The sequence below is a fragment of the Mustela nivalis genome (assembly GCF_964662115.1).
Source record: "Mustela nivalis genome assembly, chromosome: 8".
Classification (NCBI taxonomy): Eukaryota; Metazoa; Chordata; class Mammalia; order Carnivora; family Mustelidae; genus Mustela; species Mustela nivalis.
The window spans coordinates 28,982,733-29,005,108 of NC_139027.1; the positions used below are offsets into that span (position 1 = coordinate 28,982,733).

Consider the following 22,376-nt stretch of genomic DNA (forward strand, 5'->3'; position numbering starts at 1 on the left):
CACAGTCCGTGTTCAAAATGTAAACTCCAAACTCCACCCAAAGTGCTACAAAGGTGTCCTTTCTCATGCATCTTGAGTCACTGGAATGTATTCTCTTCTGCGTCCCCAAGCTCTATAAAGACTGCTCAGATGGCTATTGTACTGGGGTGATTTCAGCTGCCTGAGGATTTATGAGGAAGCTGTGTCGGATAAAATCTCTGCGTCCTAACAACAGGCACCCGCGTAGACAATTTGCTTTGTCAACCCAGAGGCCATAAGCATTCCTGAAGTAACTCAGCGTGCTGGCCCCAGGAAGACCAACAAAAAGCAGACAGGTCCCTGTCCCCAAGCAGGCTGAAATTTATTGGAATATACAGGTATGACAACAAATGAGGGAAATGAGGCTTCTTGGCATGAGCGGCGTGTGGCCGACTCCCAACAGAGCAGGGAGGGCCTGCCCAAGCACAATGGCTGGGGACATGCAGCGGGCGGGCAGAGCCAGCCGTGTGAACAGAGGCACAGCAGCAACCGGTGGACCTTTGGTAACCCAGACCCTCACCTGGGTAGCAGAGATTAAGGCCATTAAAGCCAGGAAGCCAGGCAGCAGCTTCTCCTGGAAGACCCAGCACACTAAGCTAAGTAGTCTGGTTTTCCAGAGATCAAGCCATGTGCTCAAGCTGAGTGAATAGGAAAGAATATACACCTTCAGACACCGTGTTACGGACTCCAAGGAATTCCGAAAGGTCATTTATTCTAGGCAAGCCAGCAGAACCCCATTAAGGGGTCCCAGTCAGCCCCATGATATAGGCCAGGCATGGCTTACAAGGAACGATCGATCACACACGCCTTTCTCACAGAGCTAGCAAACTGCTGAACTCTTTTACCGACGGTCGTTTCTTTTCTTTCTTTCTTCTTTTTAACTGTCCTGACTACAGACAAACTTTCATATACAACCACTCTGATGCCCCTCAACTTCTCAGTTTCAAAGATCTTCCTCCTCAACCAAAAGGACCTCATTTTCTCCTGATTTGGGCTCTTAGCATCAACTCATGGCCTCTCCTTGGTCCAATGAACCCCTAGAATTGCCCTTCCATGTGGTCTTCCTCCACACTGGACCCTCCCTCTTAACACAAACACACACACACACACACTCACATGCACACACTCACAGACACCTGCCCTCACAACCAGTTTTCTTTCCATTAAAAGCAAGCTCCATACCAAAATCACATGATCTGTCTTCTCTAAAATATTAGAGAAAGAGGCAACCCTTTGGTAATTCTTTCCTACATTGAAGACCCTATACATTTATTATAAATAACCAAGATTCCTTCTGCAATAATTCCAGGATCATTTTTACACCAGGAGACATGCTTGCATACACATCCTCTGTGTATAAGGCTCTTTATCTACAGATGTTATTAACAGGATTCCCTGATACAGTGTGTGTGTGTGTGTGTGTGTGTGTGTGTGTGTTCCTATATACAGATTGATAAAACCTAATCCAAGAGGACATATAGGACACATTTTGTTTTAATTTTACTTATTTATTTGACACACAGAGATCACAAGTAGGCAGAGAAGGAGGCAGAGGGAGAGAAGGGGGAGGAAGCAGGCTCCCCGCTGAGCAGAGAGCCCGATGCGGGGCTCGATCCCAGGACCCTGAGATCATGACCTGTGCCAAAGGCAGAGGCTTAACCCACTGAGCCACCCAGGTGCCCCCATATAGGACAAATTTAACTGAATGCTCCAAACATCAGCCCTCTAGAGATGAACCACAATTTAAATTAAACAAATACAGCGACAGAGTTAGATTACAGAGTTTGTGATGTTCCCTCCCAGAGCTCACAACTCACTCCATTCAGGTCTCTGCTCAAACGTCCTGTCACCAGAGAGCCCTTTGGGACAGGTCTAAAATAGCAATCTACTTTCCACCACCACTCCCAACTCTATCCCCCTCCTAAGTTCCTATTTCTTCACAGCAGTTATCATTGCTTGGCATATGCCCAATTTTCCTTATCTGTAGTATATTGTTAGCATACATTTGACACCAGTGTATACTCACACTATGGCTTGGGTTTAAAAAAAAAATTTTTTTTTTTTTTAGATTTTATTTATTTATTTGACGGAGGGAGACACAGCGAGAGTGGAAACACAAGCAGGGGGAGTGAGAGAGGGAGAAGCAGGTTCCCTGCCAAGCAAGGAGCCGGATGTGGGGCTCGATCCCAGGACCCAGGATCATGACTTGAGCGGAAGGCAGATGCCTAATGACGGAGCCATCCAGGTACCCCTAAGTTTTTAAATTTTTAACTGTGGTAAAATACAATATGTCTAACCTAAAATTTCCTATCTTAGCCATTTCTAACTGCACAGGTCTGTAGTGTCAAGTCCATTCATACCGCCAAGTATTCAAGCTCCACAACTTTTTCATTTTGCAGACCTGAAGCTCTCTACCCATTAAACAGCACTTCCCTATTTTCCCCTTCCGTCAGCCCCTGGGGACCACCATCCTCTCTCCCTCTATGAATCCAGCTACCTAGGTAACTCATACATGTAGAATCCTATATGATTCGTTACTTTGTGACTGGCCCATTTCACTTAGCAGAACACCATCATGGTTCACTCACATCCTTCAGCCACACTGTATTTTTTTTAATGTTGCGGGGGCAAGTGTCTGTTCTGCTCACTGCTGTATTCCTAATGCCCACACCCATCCTTGGCACACGATAGGTGCTTGATAAATATGTTAAATAAATTAATTTCCTAATAGCACCTCCACAGCTCAAATAGAATAAACAAGAAATGGCTTTACATTATAGCATTTATTCAATATCAGAAAATATTTCAAGAAGATTCAATATATTTGGTAATAATTTCTTTGATAAGTTCTTAAACATTCCAAATTGCCCAAATGAAAAGCAGCCACTTTCTTTTAGTTTCAGATTAGATCCCGTGTTTAAAACATACACTCTATACAACGCATCAAGGGGCAAATATATGCGCCCATTAATCAAAGAGTGATATGCTGGCATTTCACCGGTTTTTATGCTGGATACACATCAAGGGATCCACATGAAGGCAACTGGCGGAGGACAAAAGACTCAACCGAGGACAAAAGACTCACCCTCTGAACTGAGTTGTCAGACAAAAATCTCAAAGCTTCCCCCTCCCTGAGCAGGTATTGGTTTACAGATAGCTTCAGTGAGAGGGAACTGGTCATCCCTTGTCACAAAGAGATCCTACATAATGAGTGTAACAAAATGAACTGCTTCCCTGCCTCAAAACACTTCGGGATGAAGCTGATTTTGTGAGACATATGGGGAACATTCCCAGTGCAGAGCAGCAAGCCAACGTCTAAACTGTTAAAAGCGGCTAGAGGTTGTCAGCTATTATGAGTTGCTCAAAAACTTATTTAACACTATTAAAACTTGAGTTTCCTGCTTTACAAAAAAAACAAAAAACAAACACACACACACACACACACACAAAAAAAAACCCCAAAAAACAAAACAAGAAAAGCATCCTTCCTTTTTTCACAATGATATATATCTCTGCCCCCTTTCAGAGAACTTTAGTAAGTTCTGAAGAAGTCCAGATTCCTAAGCTTGGAATTCAAGGTGCTCACCAGCCTTGCCCCTTCCTTCCCAGACTTGTCATGTATCACATATCACTACCTTTGGAGCTTGCTACATTTAAGTGAAACTACCCCCCACTTCTCAGAAACGACCTGTGCCTTCTTGTCTCCATGCCGAATTCTAGCAGGTAAATTCTCCCCCGTACATCAGCTTTACCTCCCTTCACTCAATTTCCCATCCACCTACATTTTGAAACTTAACCAGTGTTTCAGGAACCACTGCCCCCAACAGTCTATAATCAGGCAACATGCATGTACCCAGCTCCCACAACGAGCCAACCTGGGTAGCAGCAGGGATAGCACGGTGAACTAAACGAGAATGTCACACGCCATTCCTTTTCTCTCAAAGTTTCCCTCCCTCGGCTAGATGTGGTATCTCCTTCTCCAGGCTCCTGCGAAACATCTTCTACCTTGATTTAGATTTATTTACACATACTCCTCATCTCTGCAAAGCGAAAGCTCTCAAGGGACATTTTCATGATTTGTCTTGGAAAATCTAGTACCGTGTTTTATACATATACTCGCTTGGCAACATAGAGAGCAGGAGGTATCTGGACTCGGGAACAGAAAACCCAAGTGAGAGTCACCTTTAATCAAACCACCGGGGTCTGGATATTCACATCCACAGAATATGAATACTGTAATTTACCTCTCTCAGAGGAAGTACGCATCAAATGAAGTAACATATGGGAACATACTTTTTAAATTATCCAGTAATTTATATAATTATTCACTTGATGCTGATGGAAACTAAGTCCCCTGTAAGTCCTCAGAGAAAACAGCATCATATAAACCAAATGTGTTATTTTAGCTATCATGATTCCTTTTCACTGGTTCTACAAATAAGCTGTGCCACAGATAGTACTATTTTATTTCAAATATTCTAGTTGTGACAACATGAATTCCTGTGTTCTTCTTATTAGGGGAACTTACGACTCTATAAACAACTTTAAAAATACCAGAAGGTCATCTTCGTTATATCCCTATGAGGGGAAGGAATCCTTTAAAACAACAATGGTTAGTTAACCTGCCCGCCCACCCAACTGGGAATATGTTCCCATTTTTAAAAAAGGCAAAGCTGGGGAGAGCAAAGAGGCAAAGCTCAGAATGTCACAAAAAAAGTTATTATCATTAGAAATCTGCTTGAAAGGAAATGCCATTTAATGTAAACATTCTGTTATACCATACTAATATCATGTTCATAAAAATGAATTTATTCTAGAATCTCAGAGTACTTCCCTTGGATATCATCTTCGTGCGGGCCTCACACTCAGTGCAAGTCATACTTTAGATTCTTCCAACTGAGGATGCCTGTCTGGCTCCGGCAAGGGGTTGATCTTAGGGCTGTGAGTTCAAGCCCCACATTAAGTGTGGAGATTACTTAAAAATAAAATCTTGGGGCGCCTGGGTGGTTTAGTGGGTTAAGCCTCTGCCTTCGGCTCAGGTCATATCTCAGGGTCCTGGGATTGAGCCCCGCATCGGGCTCTCAGCTCAGTGGGGAGCCTGCTTCCCTCTCTCTCTGCCTGCCTCTCTGCCTACTTGTGATCTGTCTCTCTCCGTCAAATAAATAAACAACATCTTAAAAAAAAATAAAATCTTAAAAATATATATATATATATATATATATATATATATATATATATTTTCCCAACTGAATATTCAAAAACAGAGACTCTGTGCTTAATAGTCATGAAAAATACATCTGCCTCTTATATCTAAACAGCCCAGACTCATCATCATCATAGACCAGAACACCTACTAGAGAAGAAGCACCAACCAAAAAAAAAAAAAAGGAAGAAATGAATATCACCCCTGTGTCTGCTGCAGAATCACCCTCTGTATACCCGTTATTACCAGTTCTCTGTGATCAATGACCAGAGCCCAGGAGGATCTAAGGCCCGAATATGCCCAATGGCCATGATGAAGTCAAGACAGCAACCCAGGGCTTCTGGTCTCTGTTCTCTCTCAGACCACCCATCCTTCCCACAAAACCAGCCCCATGAGGTCCTTCACCTGTGTCCCTCCTACACGTTGTGGTCTGACCCCAGGAAATTAAGTAAACAGATGACCTAAGGGGATCTAAGTTCTGGTCCTAGGTAGCAGACTTGCTGTGTAACTAAGTCAAGCTCACTTATACCACCCAAGTTACCTTATCAAAAAAATGTTACTATTATGTGTCCCCACTTCCTTCAAAAAACAAACAAATAAACCTATAAACCGCCATGGAAATGTTCAAAATTATTTCTGTGTTCTGATTATCCAAATGAATTATTTAGTGAAGATGCCTTGACTCTGAAGTCCACGTTTTAAACCAGTCCACGGGTTTTCCCAGTATTATGTTGACTCCTTGGAGTAGGGGTCAGCAAACCGCGCCACTCAGGTCAAACCCGGCCCACCAAGGGTTTGGTACAGGGCCACGTCCAGGCTTGTATATATGGCTGCTTGCAAGGCCAACGCAGAGCTGAGGAAATGCACGCTGTGCAGTTTGTACTGCAAAGTCTCAAGTATTTACTATCTGGCCCTTTACAGAAGAAGTCTGTCATCCCCCCACATCTTATATACCAGAGGCCAAAGAGAGTAGCTAGCAAGTGATGATGAATTTTTAATCGTCCCCAAGCTGTTCTATTTTCCATATACATATCCTATTTGTCAAAAGATGCAATGTATTGTAAGCAAATACAAAAAGAGAAAAAAAACCCAGGAAGTTAGAAAGTCACTTTTTCTCTAAGTAATCCAGCTATATTACACCAGCTAAGTCCACAAAGATACAGGTCTAAAAAATGAATTTCTAAAATTTTCTGTATCTCTGAAGAATCATCATCTGTAAGTTCTACAGAATCACCTTTCTTTAACTAAAAGAAATGTACAGCTTCTCCCTCAAATAATCTGTCATTTGCATCTAAATAAAGAGAAGAGGAAAATCACTGAGGACATACATGAAGTATTTCCCAGGGTTACCAACGTGAAACTTTATTCCCGAGCCGTCTCTGTCTCTCTCTTTTAAACTACTCTGCCAATGGTTTTGTGGCAGAAGTTGAGTTCTGGTTTTGAGATTTTTGTGTGTGTCGATAAGTTTGCTCCATTTCATATGGTGACCAGGCTACGTGTATCCTGTTCTCCTGTTCTTAAACATCTACTTAAATGCCAGACAGGAAAGTGTGCGGCATGTTTTAACAAGTAGACTTCCTCTGTTTCTCAAAAGCCTGCAAATATTTAGTTTCAGAATGAATACACTGTAAGCCAAAAAAATTACCACCCATCCGATTACTTTGTCATTCCTACTGTAAAGATTTATGGAAAATGCGAGGAGGAGGAGGAGGGAGAGCCGACACCGCTGAGGGAGCTGGGGAACCCATGAGAGCAAGGAAGGCAATCAAGGAAAGTAAAAGTGGGAAGAAGTCATTAAGCCCGTAACAACCTCCTGGGAACTGCTTTTTCTCTTCCCCTCATTGTCTACAGCCCTCCAGAAAATAATATTACTTGTAACTCATAAAAAGTCCTAAGATTTTAAAGACAGACTGAATTTCAGAGGTCCCTAAATGGAAGCCGTTTGTTTTATGGATGAGACGAAACCGAGGTCCAGAAACAGTAAGTGTCACACCCTGTGGATTAGGTCGTTAGTGGCAGGACCGAGACCAGCGTCTAGATTCCCGATCCGCGGTTCAACACGCTTCCCATGAGACTCGGCGCTCTGCCCTGAGAAGTGTAATGTACCACTTGGCACCTACCAGCCACATTCTTTTTCAAATATGCCCAAACACCCCTATCGTAGCCAGGAAATTCACAATACCCTTTTAAATAGTATCTATGGGCACATGTTTTTTCTAAGTACAGACTATCTCGAATACTGCTTTGACTTCCGAAGGAGTAGGAGTCACAATAAAGTAGGAGAATAATCAAAGAGCTAATAAGGACTTCAGGCTGTGCCCTTGTATTTTGTCTTGATGATCATCAGTTTGAAAGAGACATCCTCTCTCCTGGCCACCCCCCAGACACACACACTCAAGACTAAACAGCAATATTCCATAATAAGACCAGATCTAGCCAGTGTTATTATCTGTCTGACATTTGGGTTATTCTTGTGAGTAGCTCATAATGTAATGTGGGTGTCTGTGATTATTTGAGTACACATGGCAAACCATAATTGGTCAAAAAAATAATAAAAGACATTTTTCCGTGACAAAAATACCGTATTGCGTGACAACATGGCAGTGTGACAGCACTCAGTGGACCTCAGTGCTCTCTCCCTTGACGAAGAAGTAAAAACAACACAAAAATTCTTAAAGTAAAAATCTTTCTTTTTAGTAACCTCCACAGTTCATATTTAAATTAGTTATGAGAGATTCAAAGGTCCTGAGTGCTGACAGTAAGCCACTTGCATTTTTCCCTGAATCTCTGTCATATATCAATTTATAATTCAGCCCTCGGATACAGAGCAGCAACGCAGCGCAAGACGCAAGTCCGTACTCCTTCCTACAACTGGAATACAGTTTTCAACAATTTTTTTTAGAACATGACTCTTCATCCAGTAAAAACTTCAACTCCATCATCACTATCCACATCTTGTAACATGAGTCAGATCTGATGCAAACTCTCCTTATGACCGAGCAGATAAAAATCTGAAGCCGATCGGGGCAAGTCGTGTGTAAGGGTCTTCATCTAAAACTGACCCCCTTCTGTCCTGTTACTACCTCCCATCACCGCGGGCTGCATAAGGGCTAGGCAAGAAGGGGCAACGTGCTAGCTGCCACTGCTCTCAGAAGCCAAAAAGCAGGTTAAAAATTATTCCAAAAGTCATTTACAAGAGCTCACGCAAGAAGCACATTCGGACTCCCAGACAGAAACCCATTCGAGCAGAGAGCCGTGGGAGCGCAGGGGGCTGTCTAAAGGCTTCGATCTCATAAACCTCTCCTGAGTAAGGACAGTCAGGGACCGTGGAGGAACTCACCCACTCGGAAGTTCGTGGCCGTCAGGGTGTCGGCAGCGTGACCATTCTCACTAATGAGAGTGGTGGTGTTCCCCTTCTCACAGCTGTTCTGACAGCTGCCCTTGGTGCAGGTCACTTTACAGATGCTCGGAGTAAAGACCACCTTGATGCGGCCAGTGTGGTTACTCACTAGGAGCGGAGGCAGGGAAAAAAAGAACAACAAACACATCAGCTTAGTATCCATGAACGTGCCTTGGAAGGTTTAAAAAAAAGGGGGGGGGGAGAAAAAGAAAGGAGAGGGGGAACGGGAGAGCCCACAACCCGACAGGTTTAAGGAAAGAGGGAAGCCTTTAGTGCTCGCTGCTCTGTATCCAGTGGTGTCTCTGAAACAGGAGTAGGAAGCTTAGCAAACAGAACTCTGGGATGCGCTCCAAAACCACATTTGAAGTCGAGTCACTGGAGTGGGATTACTAACCACAATGCTGCACTTTATTCACGGGCAGACAAAGAGCAACACGGAGGGCACGACATGAAAGAGCCAACCCTGACAGGCACATGTAATGCAAAGAGGTTGGCCGTGTACCTCACGGTGAATAAACTCTTGTGTCCTCAGCTTGCATACTTTCCCTGTTTCTCCACTTCTTAAGTCACTATTTGCAGCCCGACCCCTGGAAATGTTTTAGGCATGCGGCATGTCTGAAAACATCTGTCTCAAATCTCCTGGCACTCTCAGCTGAAGTGATCAAATCCTGTGAGGCAGCTGTGGGAGCCCATTTCTTTTTCACAACTCTGGGGCATTATTTCTCCATCTTAATTTATGCAACCTGTATTTTGTTGTACTGTAAATGGGGTCCGCCTAAGGGAAAGGGAGGCCAGGTCACGAGGCCCAAGGGCTGCCTCTGCTCAAGGACCATCCGGCAGACAGTCCACCTCAGGCAGGTATTTCCTGCTGTCTCGTGGCCCTCTCCTCAAAACCAAATGCTGTAACCTGACTGCACAGCAGAGGCAGCAGAGTATCACGAAAAGGGCACTGATCTCAAAGTCAGACTCTGTCTGGCTCATAATCCTGGCGCAGCGGTGGTGTGACTTTGGACATGTCATTTCACCACTTCTATAAAACGTGAAAGAATCACAGCTATTTTCTAGCTAGTTCTAACTTTCAACGTCTCTATCAGCTGTGGCCCTGGGATCTAATCTGGCCCACTGCCTGCATTTATAAATAAAGTTTTATTAGAACACAGCCACATTCCTCCTTTACATGTTCTCTATGGCTGCTTTCATGCGGCCATAGCAGAGATGCACAGAGAATGTATGAGCTCACCCAGAACTCCCATTCATGGCCAAGTCCCAATCTAGGCTCCATGGCAAAGTGCAGTAAGAAACTCTAGTCTGACTTCTACAGCTGTGATGTGACCCCATCCAGGTTCTTCCTCTTTCCAGGTGCCTAAGGCAGAAAGCGAAGATGGTAGCAGAAGCTGGAGACAGATGATTCATCTGTGAGACTAAGGGTGGTCGGAAGTAGTGCCTATCCTACTGTCACTGTGTTACTTTAGTGGCCAAAGGGGAGACTAGCTCTGGGTCAGCCTTTTTGCGGCCGCCCTCTGCCTACCAGAAGCAATTCTGCCTCTGTATATACTCCTTTGGTCTGACCAAGGTTATATTTTCAGGAAGTCATCTAAGAGGCCTCTATAAGCCCTCAACAAAATAAACTATGGTCAGATCTGAGCTTGAAAACAAAAAACCTTATCAACAACAACAACAACAATTAAAATTTCAAAGCTGGAACTGGGACTCAAAGATTGTATGACACAACCTTTATTTAAACATCTCTGGTGACAGGGAGCTCATTACCCACTAAGACAGCATGTTCTAGTTCTAAGCTGTTCCTACCAAGTGCTCTTCCTTCTGGAGCTCAAGCATGGCAGTTGCGTCCATTCATCCTGACCTCACTCCCCATGGCCTCCCAATCAAACAATTGGAGCTCATGCTCCACATGAGCGCACTCCAACTACTCAAAGAGAACTACCAAGTAAGCAAAGAAAGCTCAAGTTAGCAGGATCTTGAACAGATCAGCTTGGGTTGGCCCACTCACTTAACACAAGAAAACGATTCTTCCAGAAGAAAAAGAGCCTCAGTTCTTTTCAAATGTTTTTCCAAGATGATTTCCCATTCCCATTCAGCGGTTCTAACACAAGAGATCAGGACACCTAGTGTGAAGTGGGGAGATAGTCTAGGGGCCTGACCAGATCTTCCAGCACCTTACAAAATGGCATCTGGAAACCTTTTTTTCCTATAATGAACCAAACAGTAAATATTTCAAGGTTGTAGGCCTGATGGACTCTGTTGGCAACTATTTAACTCTGTTGTGGCAGCAGGAAAGCCAACTGTCAAAAACATTATGTAAATGCATGGTGGTGGCTGTGTCCCAATAAAACTTTATTTAAAGAAACAATTTGTGAACCACTGTTTTGAATGCTTATACAGTATTTAAAATTTTTGAGTGTACCCAGAACTTTAAAGAACTACAACAGAATGTTAATTCCACAATCAGGAAAAAATTCATGCAGCTCAACATTTTTTTTTTTTTTTTACAGTAGCACACACACTCACACACACGCACACACAGCCCAGTACATGCTCAAAACTGCCAGACCATGCTTACAAATATCTTGAGAAAACTTTGTGTATCTAAGTGTGTGGAGCCCATTTAAAAAAAAAGAGAGAGAGAGAGAGACAATATCGTCCCACTTCAAAAGAATATAAACTTCTATTTTTTCTGGCTCTTGGTACAATAATGAAATTAGAAATGGTGTGCCAACTATTCTGTCTTCTCTGGCATTAACTCGTGGCACCAGCAGCTGCCATGCAGATGCTCAGACCGTCACCTAAATTATGCTCACTTAGGCGAAGAGAGACATCCAAAGAAAGCAAGCACTTAATCATTATTCCTGTCTCACCTCTCAGCTACAGTAGTCACTTTATAGACACTTGAGATTCTCCGGGCCTATTGTATTTAAAAAACTTGTTCTATTTCGTTGCCAAAAAAATATTTTTTGGCCTGGAATCATTTGGATTTTCAAATGGCGGAGACAGTTTCATATGACTTAATTCTGATTTTTACAATGTTCACATCGTCTTGGAAGAAGACACATTTCATTTCATATTTTCCCTTTGTGTTTTACTAACTTTCTGCTATAAAGTAGTCTCCTTCTAAAGCGGACACGTAATCTCAGCGGGTCCTCTTGTCTTCACAAAGCACTGATTTCTTCATTATAATTAGCTGTCGTTTTCCACATCAATCTCACAATCAGTATTGAAAATCTCGCAACTTCTTTTGACATTAGATGGCCATTTGTAGTTCTCACAGGATCTCCAAAAATATTAAATGAGTTAGAAAATACACTCTCCTATCCCCATGTAAAATCATTTCTATGTTTCTACTAGGGTATCATGTAGAGTTTGATTTTCAAAGTACCCAAGAGTAAGGTAAACTGCTCTGAGTTTCGAATTCCTCACACGTGACAAGCTCAAGACAATACTGCTCGTCTGTTAAGAGTTTACATGGAATTCACCAACAGTGGCAGTGAACTTTCCTCTAGAGACTCCTTGGTCTGTAATCTTCCTCAAATGCTTGGAGTAAACTAAACTCAAGAATTCCACATGCCTATATACATGTATGCATCAAGTGTAGAATACATGAAGTGACCCCAAGAAGACTGTCGAACCCCATGGAGACCATGGATTCGCCGGATGCTGGCAGCCATTCTGGTCTAAGGCCTTGTTTCACCGGAGAGAAGAATAAAGCCCATGGTGAAATCAGTGGTCAAAGACCATCCCTAGAGCGCTAACAGCTGATTAAGAATTACAAAACAGGGGGAGCGCCTGGGTGGCTTGGTCAGTTAAGCATCTGCCTTCGGCTCAGGTCATGATCCCAGGGTTCTAGGATCAAGTCCCAGGTTGGGCTCTCTGCTCAGCAGAAAGCCTGCTTCTTCCTCTGCCTCTCCCCCAGCGCCCCTCACTCCCGTCCTGGCTTGTGCTCTCTCTCTCACTCACTCTTCCTCTCTCTCAAATAAATAAATAAAATCTTAAAAAAGAAAAGCATTACACGGGCGCCTGGGTGGCTCAGTGGGTTAAGCCGCTGCCTTCGGCTCGGGTCATGATCTCAGGGTCCTGGGATCCAGTCCCGCATTGGGCTTTCAGCTCGGCAGGGAACCTGCTTCCTCCTCTCTCTCTCTCTGCCTGCCTCTCTGCCTACTTGTGATCTCTCTCTGTCAAGTAAATAAATAAAATCTTAAAAAAAAGAAAGAAAGAAAGAAAGAAAAGCATTACAAATCTGGAAAGCAAAAGTCAGGCCAGTCAGAACTTAACAGGGAAAACTCTTGCCAGAGCCTGCATGCTTGGTCCCTCTGATGAAAAAAATGTAATTTTTAGATCCCCACAGGTAAATAAGCCCCAGAAATCTTAAGCAAGTGCTTTCAAACCTGGCATTTTAGAGGCCTTGGCTAGAAACATAGAATGCCTGGAGCCATGTAGCACCTCCATCGGGCCTCCTAGTCAGTCAGTCAGTCAAGATACTCAGGAGTCAACATCCTGTCTGCAGGTCCTGCCAGACCCTGCACAAAGTTAAACCTCCAAGAAGAGGCATTGGCACATGGTTTAAAACAAACCACAGACATTCAGAGCATATGGTGAACGGGATGGAAGTGAAGCCGATATCCTCCCAACAGGAAAAGCTTTCACTTCTGCTTCCCGATCACTAATGATGGAGAAAAACTCAAAAATGTGAAAATTGTTCTTGACACACAGACTTCAGTCTAGAAAAGTGCCCAGCTGCCATCTTTCCATCATTGGCCTAGGATGGGACCCAAAGCAAAGGCAGCCAAAAAAATAAACAGAGCAAGTTCAAGACTCACGTCAGATTTCATGCACACAGTCTCCTCCACATCCACACAGAAGGCTGTGACAGCCCATCAGCCTTCATCCAACTGGAACGACAGGGACCAAGGCACACAGGAAGTGTCCTCGGCAAAGGAGAAGCACCCCCTCTGTGGTTAAAAGCCATCAACCTGCCCATTAACGGAGGCTGCTTAAAGAGACTTCGGAGCATCAATACACAGGTCCCATGTGAGAAAAGGAGCTAAGAGCTCACTCTTCTGCTGCAGTCCATTGCTTGCCCGAAGGCCAAGAATTCTTTGAAGGACAAATCATCAAAGTATTAAATAATGCTTAGAATAACAGGAGTTCATTGTTCTGCTCTCCAGGCTTGCTTAGCTCCTCATGGACTATTAAAATAATTGCCACAGAATACTGTGTTCCTCGAGAAAGGTGCTATGCAAACAAACTAACATCCGATCTATTACTTCATCGGGTGGCTGTAGTCCTGAAACAGATTTCTAGTTGTCACAGGAGCACCTCCTCAGATGAGACTCTAGGACTTATATTCCAGGACCATCTCTTGAGGTTTTTTCGGGTAGATGTGACTAAATGAAGAAGTAGAGGAAGAACTACATGCTACCCAGTTGATATGATACACTTTAAAAGAAAGACCATGTGAGTTTCCTCTGCCCCCTCAATTCTCCATTAATATCCACTCAAGGCAACTAGGTCAATTACTTATCTCTCTCACATCTCCATACAAGATTTCCTTTCCCTTTTATACTTTTAAGGAGATGAACTCTTCATCTTCATCGTTCTGTGGATCCATTAAATCATTTAATGTAAGAATAAGTTTCTGGATATATTCTGAGTTCCTTATAGAATTGACTACCACGCATCAAGAAAACAAGCATCAACAGTACACCATGTTTGAAAACGTAAATACAGTCCTCAAAATAGCTACTTGGGCAGAAATGCAGCAGCGACCTAGTCACACACCCCTTGTATGAACTCACTCCCTGATTCACTAAGAAAATAAAAGCTCTAATGACCCAGGCCTACCAACTTACCTGGATCTGTACCTGTCCTGCCTTCCGCCTGATGAAGGGTGGGGTTCTAGCTAAAGCCAGCTTCTCCCTATTGTCCCCTCCCCAGCTAAAGTAATGGATCCCTCCCTCTCTTACAGACTCTCTTCTCATCTGTGTTCGCATGCAAACACGATGCATTCTTGCCCAAATATCAAGAATAGCGCTTCTATTGTCTCCATTCCTCTCTAGTGCAAGTGATGCTCGATTTCTCTGCTCTCCTTACAGCAGAGCTCTTCAAAAGACTGCTCTATTGACTGCCAGAACTGCCCTTGTGAAGGTCACCAGGGTCTCCACATTGCCAAATTCAATGGCAAATTCTCTGAGTCCTTCTTTCTCCAACTTTCAGCCTCTCTGATACACAAGGACACAGCTTCACAATACACTTTCTCTGCCAGTCTCCTAAGTCACTCTCTACTCTTTCATGGTTCTCTCCTACCCTGCTGGCCAGTGCTCCTCATGACCCTCCTGGGCGACAGCTCCAGAGCTCAGTCTCTCTGGCCGTCTCTTTTCTAAAAAGACTTCCTAGATGAGATCATCCTGTTCTAGCTCATGGATTTAAATAGTATCTACGAATTTATATATAGAAAATGTAAAACTCTAGCCTGGACCATCTCTACCTTATATGTGTGTACAACCAAGCAACCAATGGTCCAACCATTGATGGGTCTTTCCTAAGTAAATATCTAACACCTAACAGACACCCCAAACAACATGTATTCAGAATTAAGCTTTGATTCCTTCCTGTACCCACACGCAAATTTGCTCCTCTTCAAGTCTTCCCCCATCTCAGAAAATGGCAACTTCTTGATTGGTGTCCATCTGAGACTCAAAACAATAGCAAATCCTGTTAACTGTCTTTCTAGAAGGTAACACCTTCTTACTACTTCCATGACGAACACTTTGGTGCAATCCATTGTCATCTTTGGTCTGGATTATGTCAACAGTCTCCTAAACCAGACTCCCTGCTTTTACCTTTGCCCTCGTCCAATTTACCCTCCTTGCAGCACTCAGGCTATCTTTTCTAATTTGTCTGTGACATCGTAGGGCTCCTCTTTTCTGGGATTTCCCTTCTCTGTCAGATCACAAGCCAAAGATCTCACAATGGCCAACAGGGGCGTCCATAGCGGCAACATCGGACCTCATTTCTCACAGCCTTCCTCAACCCATTGACTTTGGTTCCCTTGTTAGGATGGGTGTGCTTCCGTCCCAGGCCCTTGCACCTGCCACTCCCTCCACCTAGAATGTTCTTTCTCTGCCATACACGGCTTCCTCCCTCACTTCCTTCAAGACTTCTCCAGAATGTCAATTCATCAAGAGGCCTTTCCTAACGACCTTCATAAAACTGCAACAGCCCCACACATCACCTATCCACCATACCTTGCCCTACATTTCCTATTTACTATAAACATACTTTATATATGTCATTGATTATCATCCTGAGAAGGCAAACTCCATGATAGCAGGAATACATCGGGTCACTATTATATGCCCAACATGTTTTCTCATAGTAAGTGCTCAAGAACAATAAGTGAATGAACAAACTTCACTAAAAGAAATTAAATAAATAGTATTTATCTATGGGTTAAGTGTCAGTAGTGTTAAAATAGTAAAGTATACTCCTATTAAGCCTTTAGCCCTAAAACATACTTGCTGTATGCCGTATTTGTCAAAGAGAAATGTTTTAGCCATAAAAGTTTCAAATCAAGCGAAAACACAGTTGTTATTCAGGAAACCCTGCAGTCATTACAAAACACAGTTTTCCCAAAAATCATTAAAACATTACCCCAAAATGGCCAATGAGATCAAAAAGTGAAAATTTTCATTTAAACATGCCAATGAGAGAATAGCTGAATAAACAGGAAACAGAAATTTCTCACTTTTTCAAAAGAAAAACAATGATTTGCTCCCAAAGTTTCACAACATATTATGCAGAAATCAAACTGACACGTGATAGAAACCTCCTTTAATTCTGTCAGTAAGAGTTATGATGATGTGTAAGGAGTTTTAAAACCTATTTTTTATTTACTAAGTATCCATCCCCTTTGTCAAAGAACTAGGAAATTGAAAACATCTCTACTGAGATTCCGTGAGCCTATTATGAATTGCCACTGGACAATAAAACCCACCCATAACCTACCCATGTTGGGAGGTAGCTGGGGGCTCAGTCAGTTAAGCATCAGACTCTTGGTTTTGCTCAGGTCATGATCTCAGGGTCATGAGATCAAGTCGCATGTCAGGGTTCAGCACCAAGTCTGCGTGAGATGCTTTTCCTCTCCTTCCCCGTCTGTCCCTCCCCCTGCTCACGCACCTGCGCGTACACTCTCTCTTAAAAACAAACAAATAAATAAAATCTTATAAAATACATGTTGGTTCCCAGCACAGGGAGACTGGTCAAGAGATTAGCCAGAGATTCACCAACGAAGACGGTAGATTTCATCCCAAATTTCCACATATTTCAGGAGTCAGGTGTAATTTCCTATTCACTCAGTCTTTGTTTTACCTTGACTCAAGGCATAAAATCTTAGATTGTCACCTATTACCTGTCACATTTTCTCAGCCTTTAATCTTGCCCTGCCAACCAGACCCTACCACCCCAGGAGGAGTCTAAGCCACACACCTTGAGACCATAGATTTTAAACAAAATCAAGTATGTTTGAAGGTGTAATAGATTTTACAATCAGAAAACTTAACTTTTCCCCAACAAGTTGCTCACCTAGCAGGATCTGGTCCAGTGTTTGCAGAAAGAAATATAGTCAGTACAAAAAGTGGAAAACTAGCAAAACAAATCGATGGCTTTTTGGCATTTTCATATTCTGACTTTTTCTAAAATACTTTCTTTAACATCTCCTGAAGGGATTCAACTGTCCAGGCATATCTCAGCTGACAGACAAGAACACCCTGGAAAGTTCAGGACAGGCTCTGGACTGTAGTCCAGGGAAAGAGGGGACAACACTCTAAGGCACTTCAGCCCTGGCGTCCTATAACTGCACCAGGCTGTTTTACAGGGGTTCCTTGGATGTAATTTTTAAAACTCCCCTGTCTAGAACATATCTGGAAATCTCTGCTCCTAATCTTAAATACCAGAGAACCTACTGTTCCCAATCTGTCCAGAAGCAGTGGTGGCATTTGAAATGCTGTGATATATCCCCTCAGTCAGGTCAGCATCCAACTCTTGGTTTCAACTCAGGTCATGATCTCATGAGTCGTGAGACCAAGCCCCACTCATGCTCTTACACTCTCTCTCTCAAATAAGTAAATCTTCAAAAAAAAAAAAAAGAGAGAGAGAGAGAGAGAGGGAGAGAGGAAACACCCCCACGGTGACAGGACTTAACTCAGTAGATAATAGAAAACAGAGCAAAGAACAAAGAGGGACAGGAGGGACTCACTGCACCCATGTTCTCAATTCTGAAGTGAGAATGCAATCCACTATCTGGACTTAGAATCCTGACAATTATGGGAAACATACTTGGGGAAGGTTGAATGAGTTCGTCCAGGGAGCTAGGGTTTTTTTGGTGGGGGGGGGATTGTTTGTTTGTTTTCTTTCTTGGCATCAACATTCAAGATGCTACTCCCTCTGAGAGTCTCCCAAGGGAGAAATACCATTTAAAAGATGCATTTTTCGGGGTACCTGGGTGGCTCAATGGGTTAAAGCCTCTGCCTTCGGCTCAGGTCATGATCCCAGGGCCCTGGGATAGAGCCCCGCTTTGGGCTCTCTGCTCAGCAGGGAGCCTGCTTCCCCCTCTCTCTCTGCCTGCCACTCTGCCTATTTGTGATCTCTGTCAAATAAATAAATAAAATCTTAAAAAAATAAATAAAAGATGCATTTTTCATGTGAAAATTTCTACCTCCCTTAAAAAGCCCACACTGGTCTTCGCAGCAACACACCTAGAGATCTCACAAATAGCCCTGGGAGGCCAGGCTTCCTACAACCGGATAAGAGAGGACTTCGTGGCTGTCCCTGAACCCAGAGAACAAGGTGCAGAGCAATGAATACTTAGGTGTCTTCTAGTTGTAGTCCTCACACAATTCTGGCTAGTTTGCATAGTCTCCTTACAGAAAGCATGAGTTAGATATGCTTCACATGATTTGAATTTTCTGTGCCTTAATTTTGGAACAGAATTTGGTTTTATTTATCCTCACATTTGTTGTTTTTCCAAAGATAAGTAAATGGAGGCATTTGTTATCAGTCTATCACTCATCATTTCCATAAATAACATCTGTTTGCATGTGGGGAAGCAAGTCTGACTCAAAGGCAGAAAATCTATTGGGCTATTTGTTTACCAAGGAACAAATTTCATGACTTATCACAGGCTTGATTAAGTGGGGGCCACTTTTCCTGAGGGTCCCAGATTATATCTACCATATGCTTTGAGAATTAGGATTCCATAGAATTTACAGACTGGTTATGAGAAATATCTTTGACAAATACTTCTGACAACATCAGACTCCTTAAAAGAAAGTTGAGATCCTTTCCCATCGGACAGAATCTGGCCTCACATCCTGAAGCATTCCACTCAGAGCCTGGGCATTAGCTGAAACCAACTGCCCCACAGTCCTCGCTAATAGGCCTACTTCCTTCACGTGCACTTTTCTCCCCCTAGAAAACCACCTTTCGTCCTCTGGAACCAACCCACTTACCCCCTCCCTATACAATGTTCAGCAACCTAAGCATGCCACTTTGGACAATGCAGCTCTCATTTTCCCCTGGCTTTTAGCACATAAGTCTATTGATGTCGATTTTCCTACTTTATCAATCTTCCTTTGGCCTCAGTCAAGCCCAAGAAAGCAGTTTGTATTCTTATCCTCCTCTATTTGTAACAAATAACCCACCTGGTGGTTTTCCTTCTTTGGGAACAACAGAAAATTATGTGGTCGGAGGAGAGTGCCATAGGAAAGAATGCAGGGGTAGGAAATGAGAAGAAGTGAATCGAAGGTATTATGAGCCCAGGAGAGGAATGCACAGGCATTCAACTGTCTCCTGCAAGGGCAAAGAAGCAACTTTTACTCTAACTAGTAACTGGAAGTCACAAAACTTGAAAGGAGCTGAAAGCAATCAGGGCGCCATGGCCTTCGTAAGGGGGCATGGAAACTTTCCTCCTTCGCTACAGGCAGACGCAAAGAAGAAAATGAACTATCATACTTTACAAAATTTAAATTCTACCTAAAGAAAGAAACAACTCAAAAGATAGGGCAGAGAGACTGGAGACCAAAACTTCCTGTGTCCTGTTGAGAATGAGCTGGCCTGGCCAGAAGCAGATACCTTGCTGTGCCTCTCAGGAATTCCAATCTGGCCACAGAGTCAATAAAAGTCCAGAGCAAAGAGATACTATAAGGTGAATGCATTTTATTTTAAGAAGCCCCAAGGAAGGTGAAGATATGAACACTTTTGTAACTACCCAAACAACTTCTAGGTATGATGCATTCGGTTGAAAGAAAAAAATCTGTCAGGCAATTGGTTCGTTATATAGAAGAAAAATAACATCTTTGAATCTCTGAATTTAGCATTCTAGTATCAGAGATAACCAAGCTTGTAGAATACGGATTCTGTCATTCACTTTTTGTTTTCTTCCCTACAGCACAAACTTCTCTCTGGCTCAGTTTTTAAATGAATCCATCAAATGGCCCCAAATATTCTCTCCAAGGGATTACTGCCAAATTCAATAGAACTCATCATTAGAAAAGATTTCAGCCTAAATATCCCTTCTCTCAAAGTCATATTCTATCTAGCTTTTATTTATCCTGTGATAAATAAAATTGAAAAATGATTGGCTGCCAATAAAAAATGAATTACTGATGTGTCATCACACACTGTAAATTTTCCAGCTTTTAGTTAATTCTTTTTAGGTTACTCATTCTCAACTTCCTCTCCCATCAAGATAGTGCCTCTCCTGTTGAGCACTGTGATGGTTTTCAAATCTCTCCACTCTCCACAAATTCTTCTGAAATCTAATTCCGCTCCCCTTGAGCATGAGCTGGTCTTAGCAACTCATGTCTAAAGAACAGAATAAAAGAGAAGCGATGGTTTCAACTTCAGAGGCTCCATCACAGAAAGCACTGCAGCTTCTGTCTTGGGCTCTCTCTCTCCAATCACTCGCTCTGGGGGGAAGCCAGCTCCCATGCCATGGGAATACTTAAGGGGCCCACAGAGAGGCTCACATGGCAGAGAACCAAAGCCTCCTGCCAGATGCCATCTGACTGAGCCACCCCGCAAGCAAATCTTTCAGATGATGGCGCCCCTACTGATACCCTGATCGCAGTTTCATGACAGGATCTGAGCCAAAACCAATCAGCTAAGGTATTTCTGAATTTCTGAGGCATAGGACATGTAAGATAATGTTTGTTACTTTAAACCACTAAGGTTTGGGTTAATTTGTCACTCATTAAAAGTATAAACACAAAAATACACTTCGCTGTTTTCCTTTTTCCCTAGATTCTGAAAAGAAAGAAGCTGAATGTATGGACCTTTCTACAGGTACAGGGCACGGTCTGCATGACGGACGGACTCATGAAGCCTGTACCAATTCCCTAACTGAACGACGGAGCTCACATGAACACCACAATCATTTAAATGATACTCATCCCTTCCCAGACTAGGAAACTACAGAGATGTTCATCAGAAACCTGACAAGGGGGCACCTGGGTGGCTCAGTGGGTTAAAGCCTCTGCCTTCAGCTCGGGTCATGATCCCAGAGTCCTGGGATCAAGCCCCATATTGGGCTCTCTGCTCAGCAGGGAGCCTGCTTCCTCCTCCTCCTCTCTCTCTCTCTCTCTCTCTCTCTCTCTCTCTGCCTGCCTCTCTGCCTACTTGTGATCTGTCAAATAAATAAAAAAATAAATCTAAAAAAAAAAAAAGAAAAAAAAGAAACCTGACCAAGGTCATTTTATTAGGAAATGGTAGAGCTGGCATTTCAGCACAAGCCTTCACTCTCTCCTCACTACCCAATGCCTCTCCTACACTTCCAATGAGCGCACACTCTGAAAACTTCAGGATACCAAGCACCTGGGAAGGTTGTAGCAAGGGAGGGAAACAAACAGACTGAGCACATACTATGTGCTTGGCAGTACACTGGGTTTCATATCCCTTACCTCATTTCATTCTTACAACAGACCAATGGAATTAGTGCTAAGATTTTTCTTTGACAGAGAAACGAAGATTCCCAGGTTTGATGGAATAGAATACAGTGAAACAAGTCACAGGCTCCAACCTCCAAGATCTTGCAAACTAGAGTAAGAAAAAAAGACACACAGAATAATGCTACCTGACCCATCCACCACACAAGGCCATGGCAGGGGTCATATGAAATAATCTGTATGGGTATAATTCATGAACTGTTAAACACTGGGCAAAACCAAGAGGATATTGTTGCATGTGGCCAGCTCTTAGTGGAGCAACTGTGGGGGAAATCTCAACCTAGGGGTGACATTTACCCCATGATATATTACATAGCAAAACCCACAAGCGCTTCTAAATATGGAAAATTTCATCTCAAGATGTTTGTTTTACAGTCCTAATTATTATTTAAGACTCTAGAACAAAGGAAAGTTCCACTGTGGACTTCGATTCCTTCCTAATTTCCAGACAAGATCTGATGGCTTGACTTGGTCTGAAAAGTATCCAAATGGATTTCAATGAATAATAGAAACCCATTGATTAGAATGGCTTATTTTCCATTTGAGTAATTAAGTTCAACAATTCTTACCAGGAACTCTATGTTTAGATCATTTTCAAGTGAAACTGTCATGAAAGCCCTACATATAACAATAAAGCTGACAGATTTTTTTTTAAATGTCATCAAAGTTGGCTTTGCATTCACTTAAAAATAATACGCAAAGAGCTAAAGTAGCACCCTTTTTTCCCCACGGTTATTACAGA

At 42.9% G+C, this 22,376-nt stretch overlaps 1 protein-coding gene across 16 annotated transcripts in view; it reads right to left on the reverse strand.

Annotated features, from left to right (window-relative positions):
- Positions 1–22,376, reverse strand: part of LTBP1 (latent transforming growth factor beta binding protein 1) — a 401,809-nt gene that overhangs the window by 228,518 nt on the left and 150,915 nt on the right. For 10 of the 16 annotated variants that reach the window (XM_082745539.1, XM_082745535.1, XM_082745536.1 and 7 more), the window contains exon 5: positions 8,562–8,729. The exons of 2 other annotated variants lie outside the window; for them this stretch is intronic. In XM_082745539.1, the coding sequence (XP_082601665.1) occupies positions 8,562–8,729 (168 nt within the window). 4 more of the 16 variants (XM_082745533.1, XM_082745532.1, XM_082745531.1 and 1 more) reach the window with 2 other exon arrangements.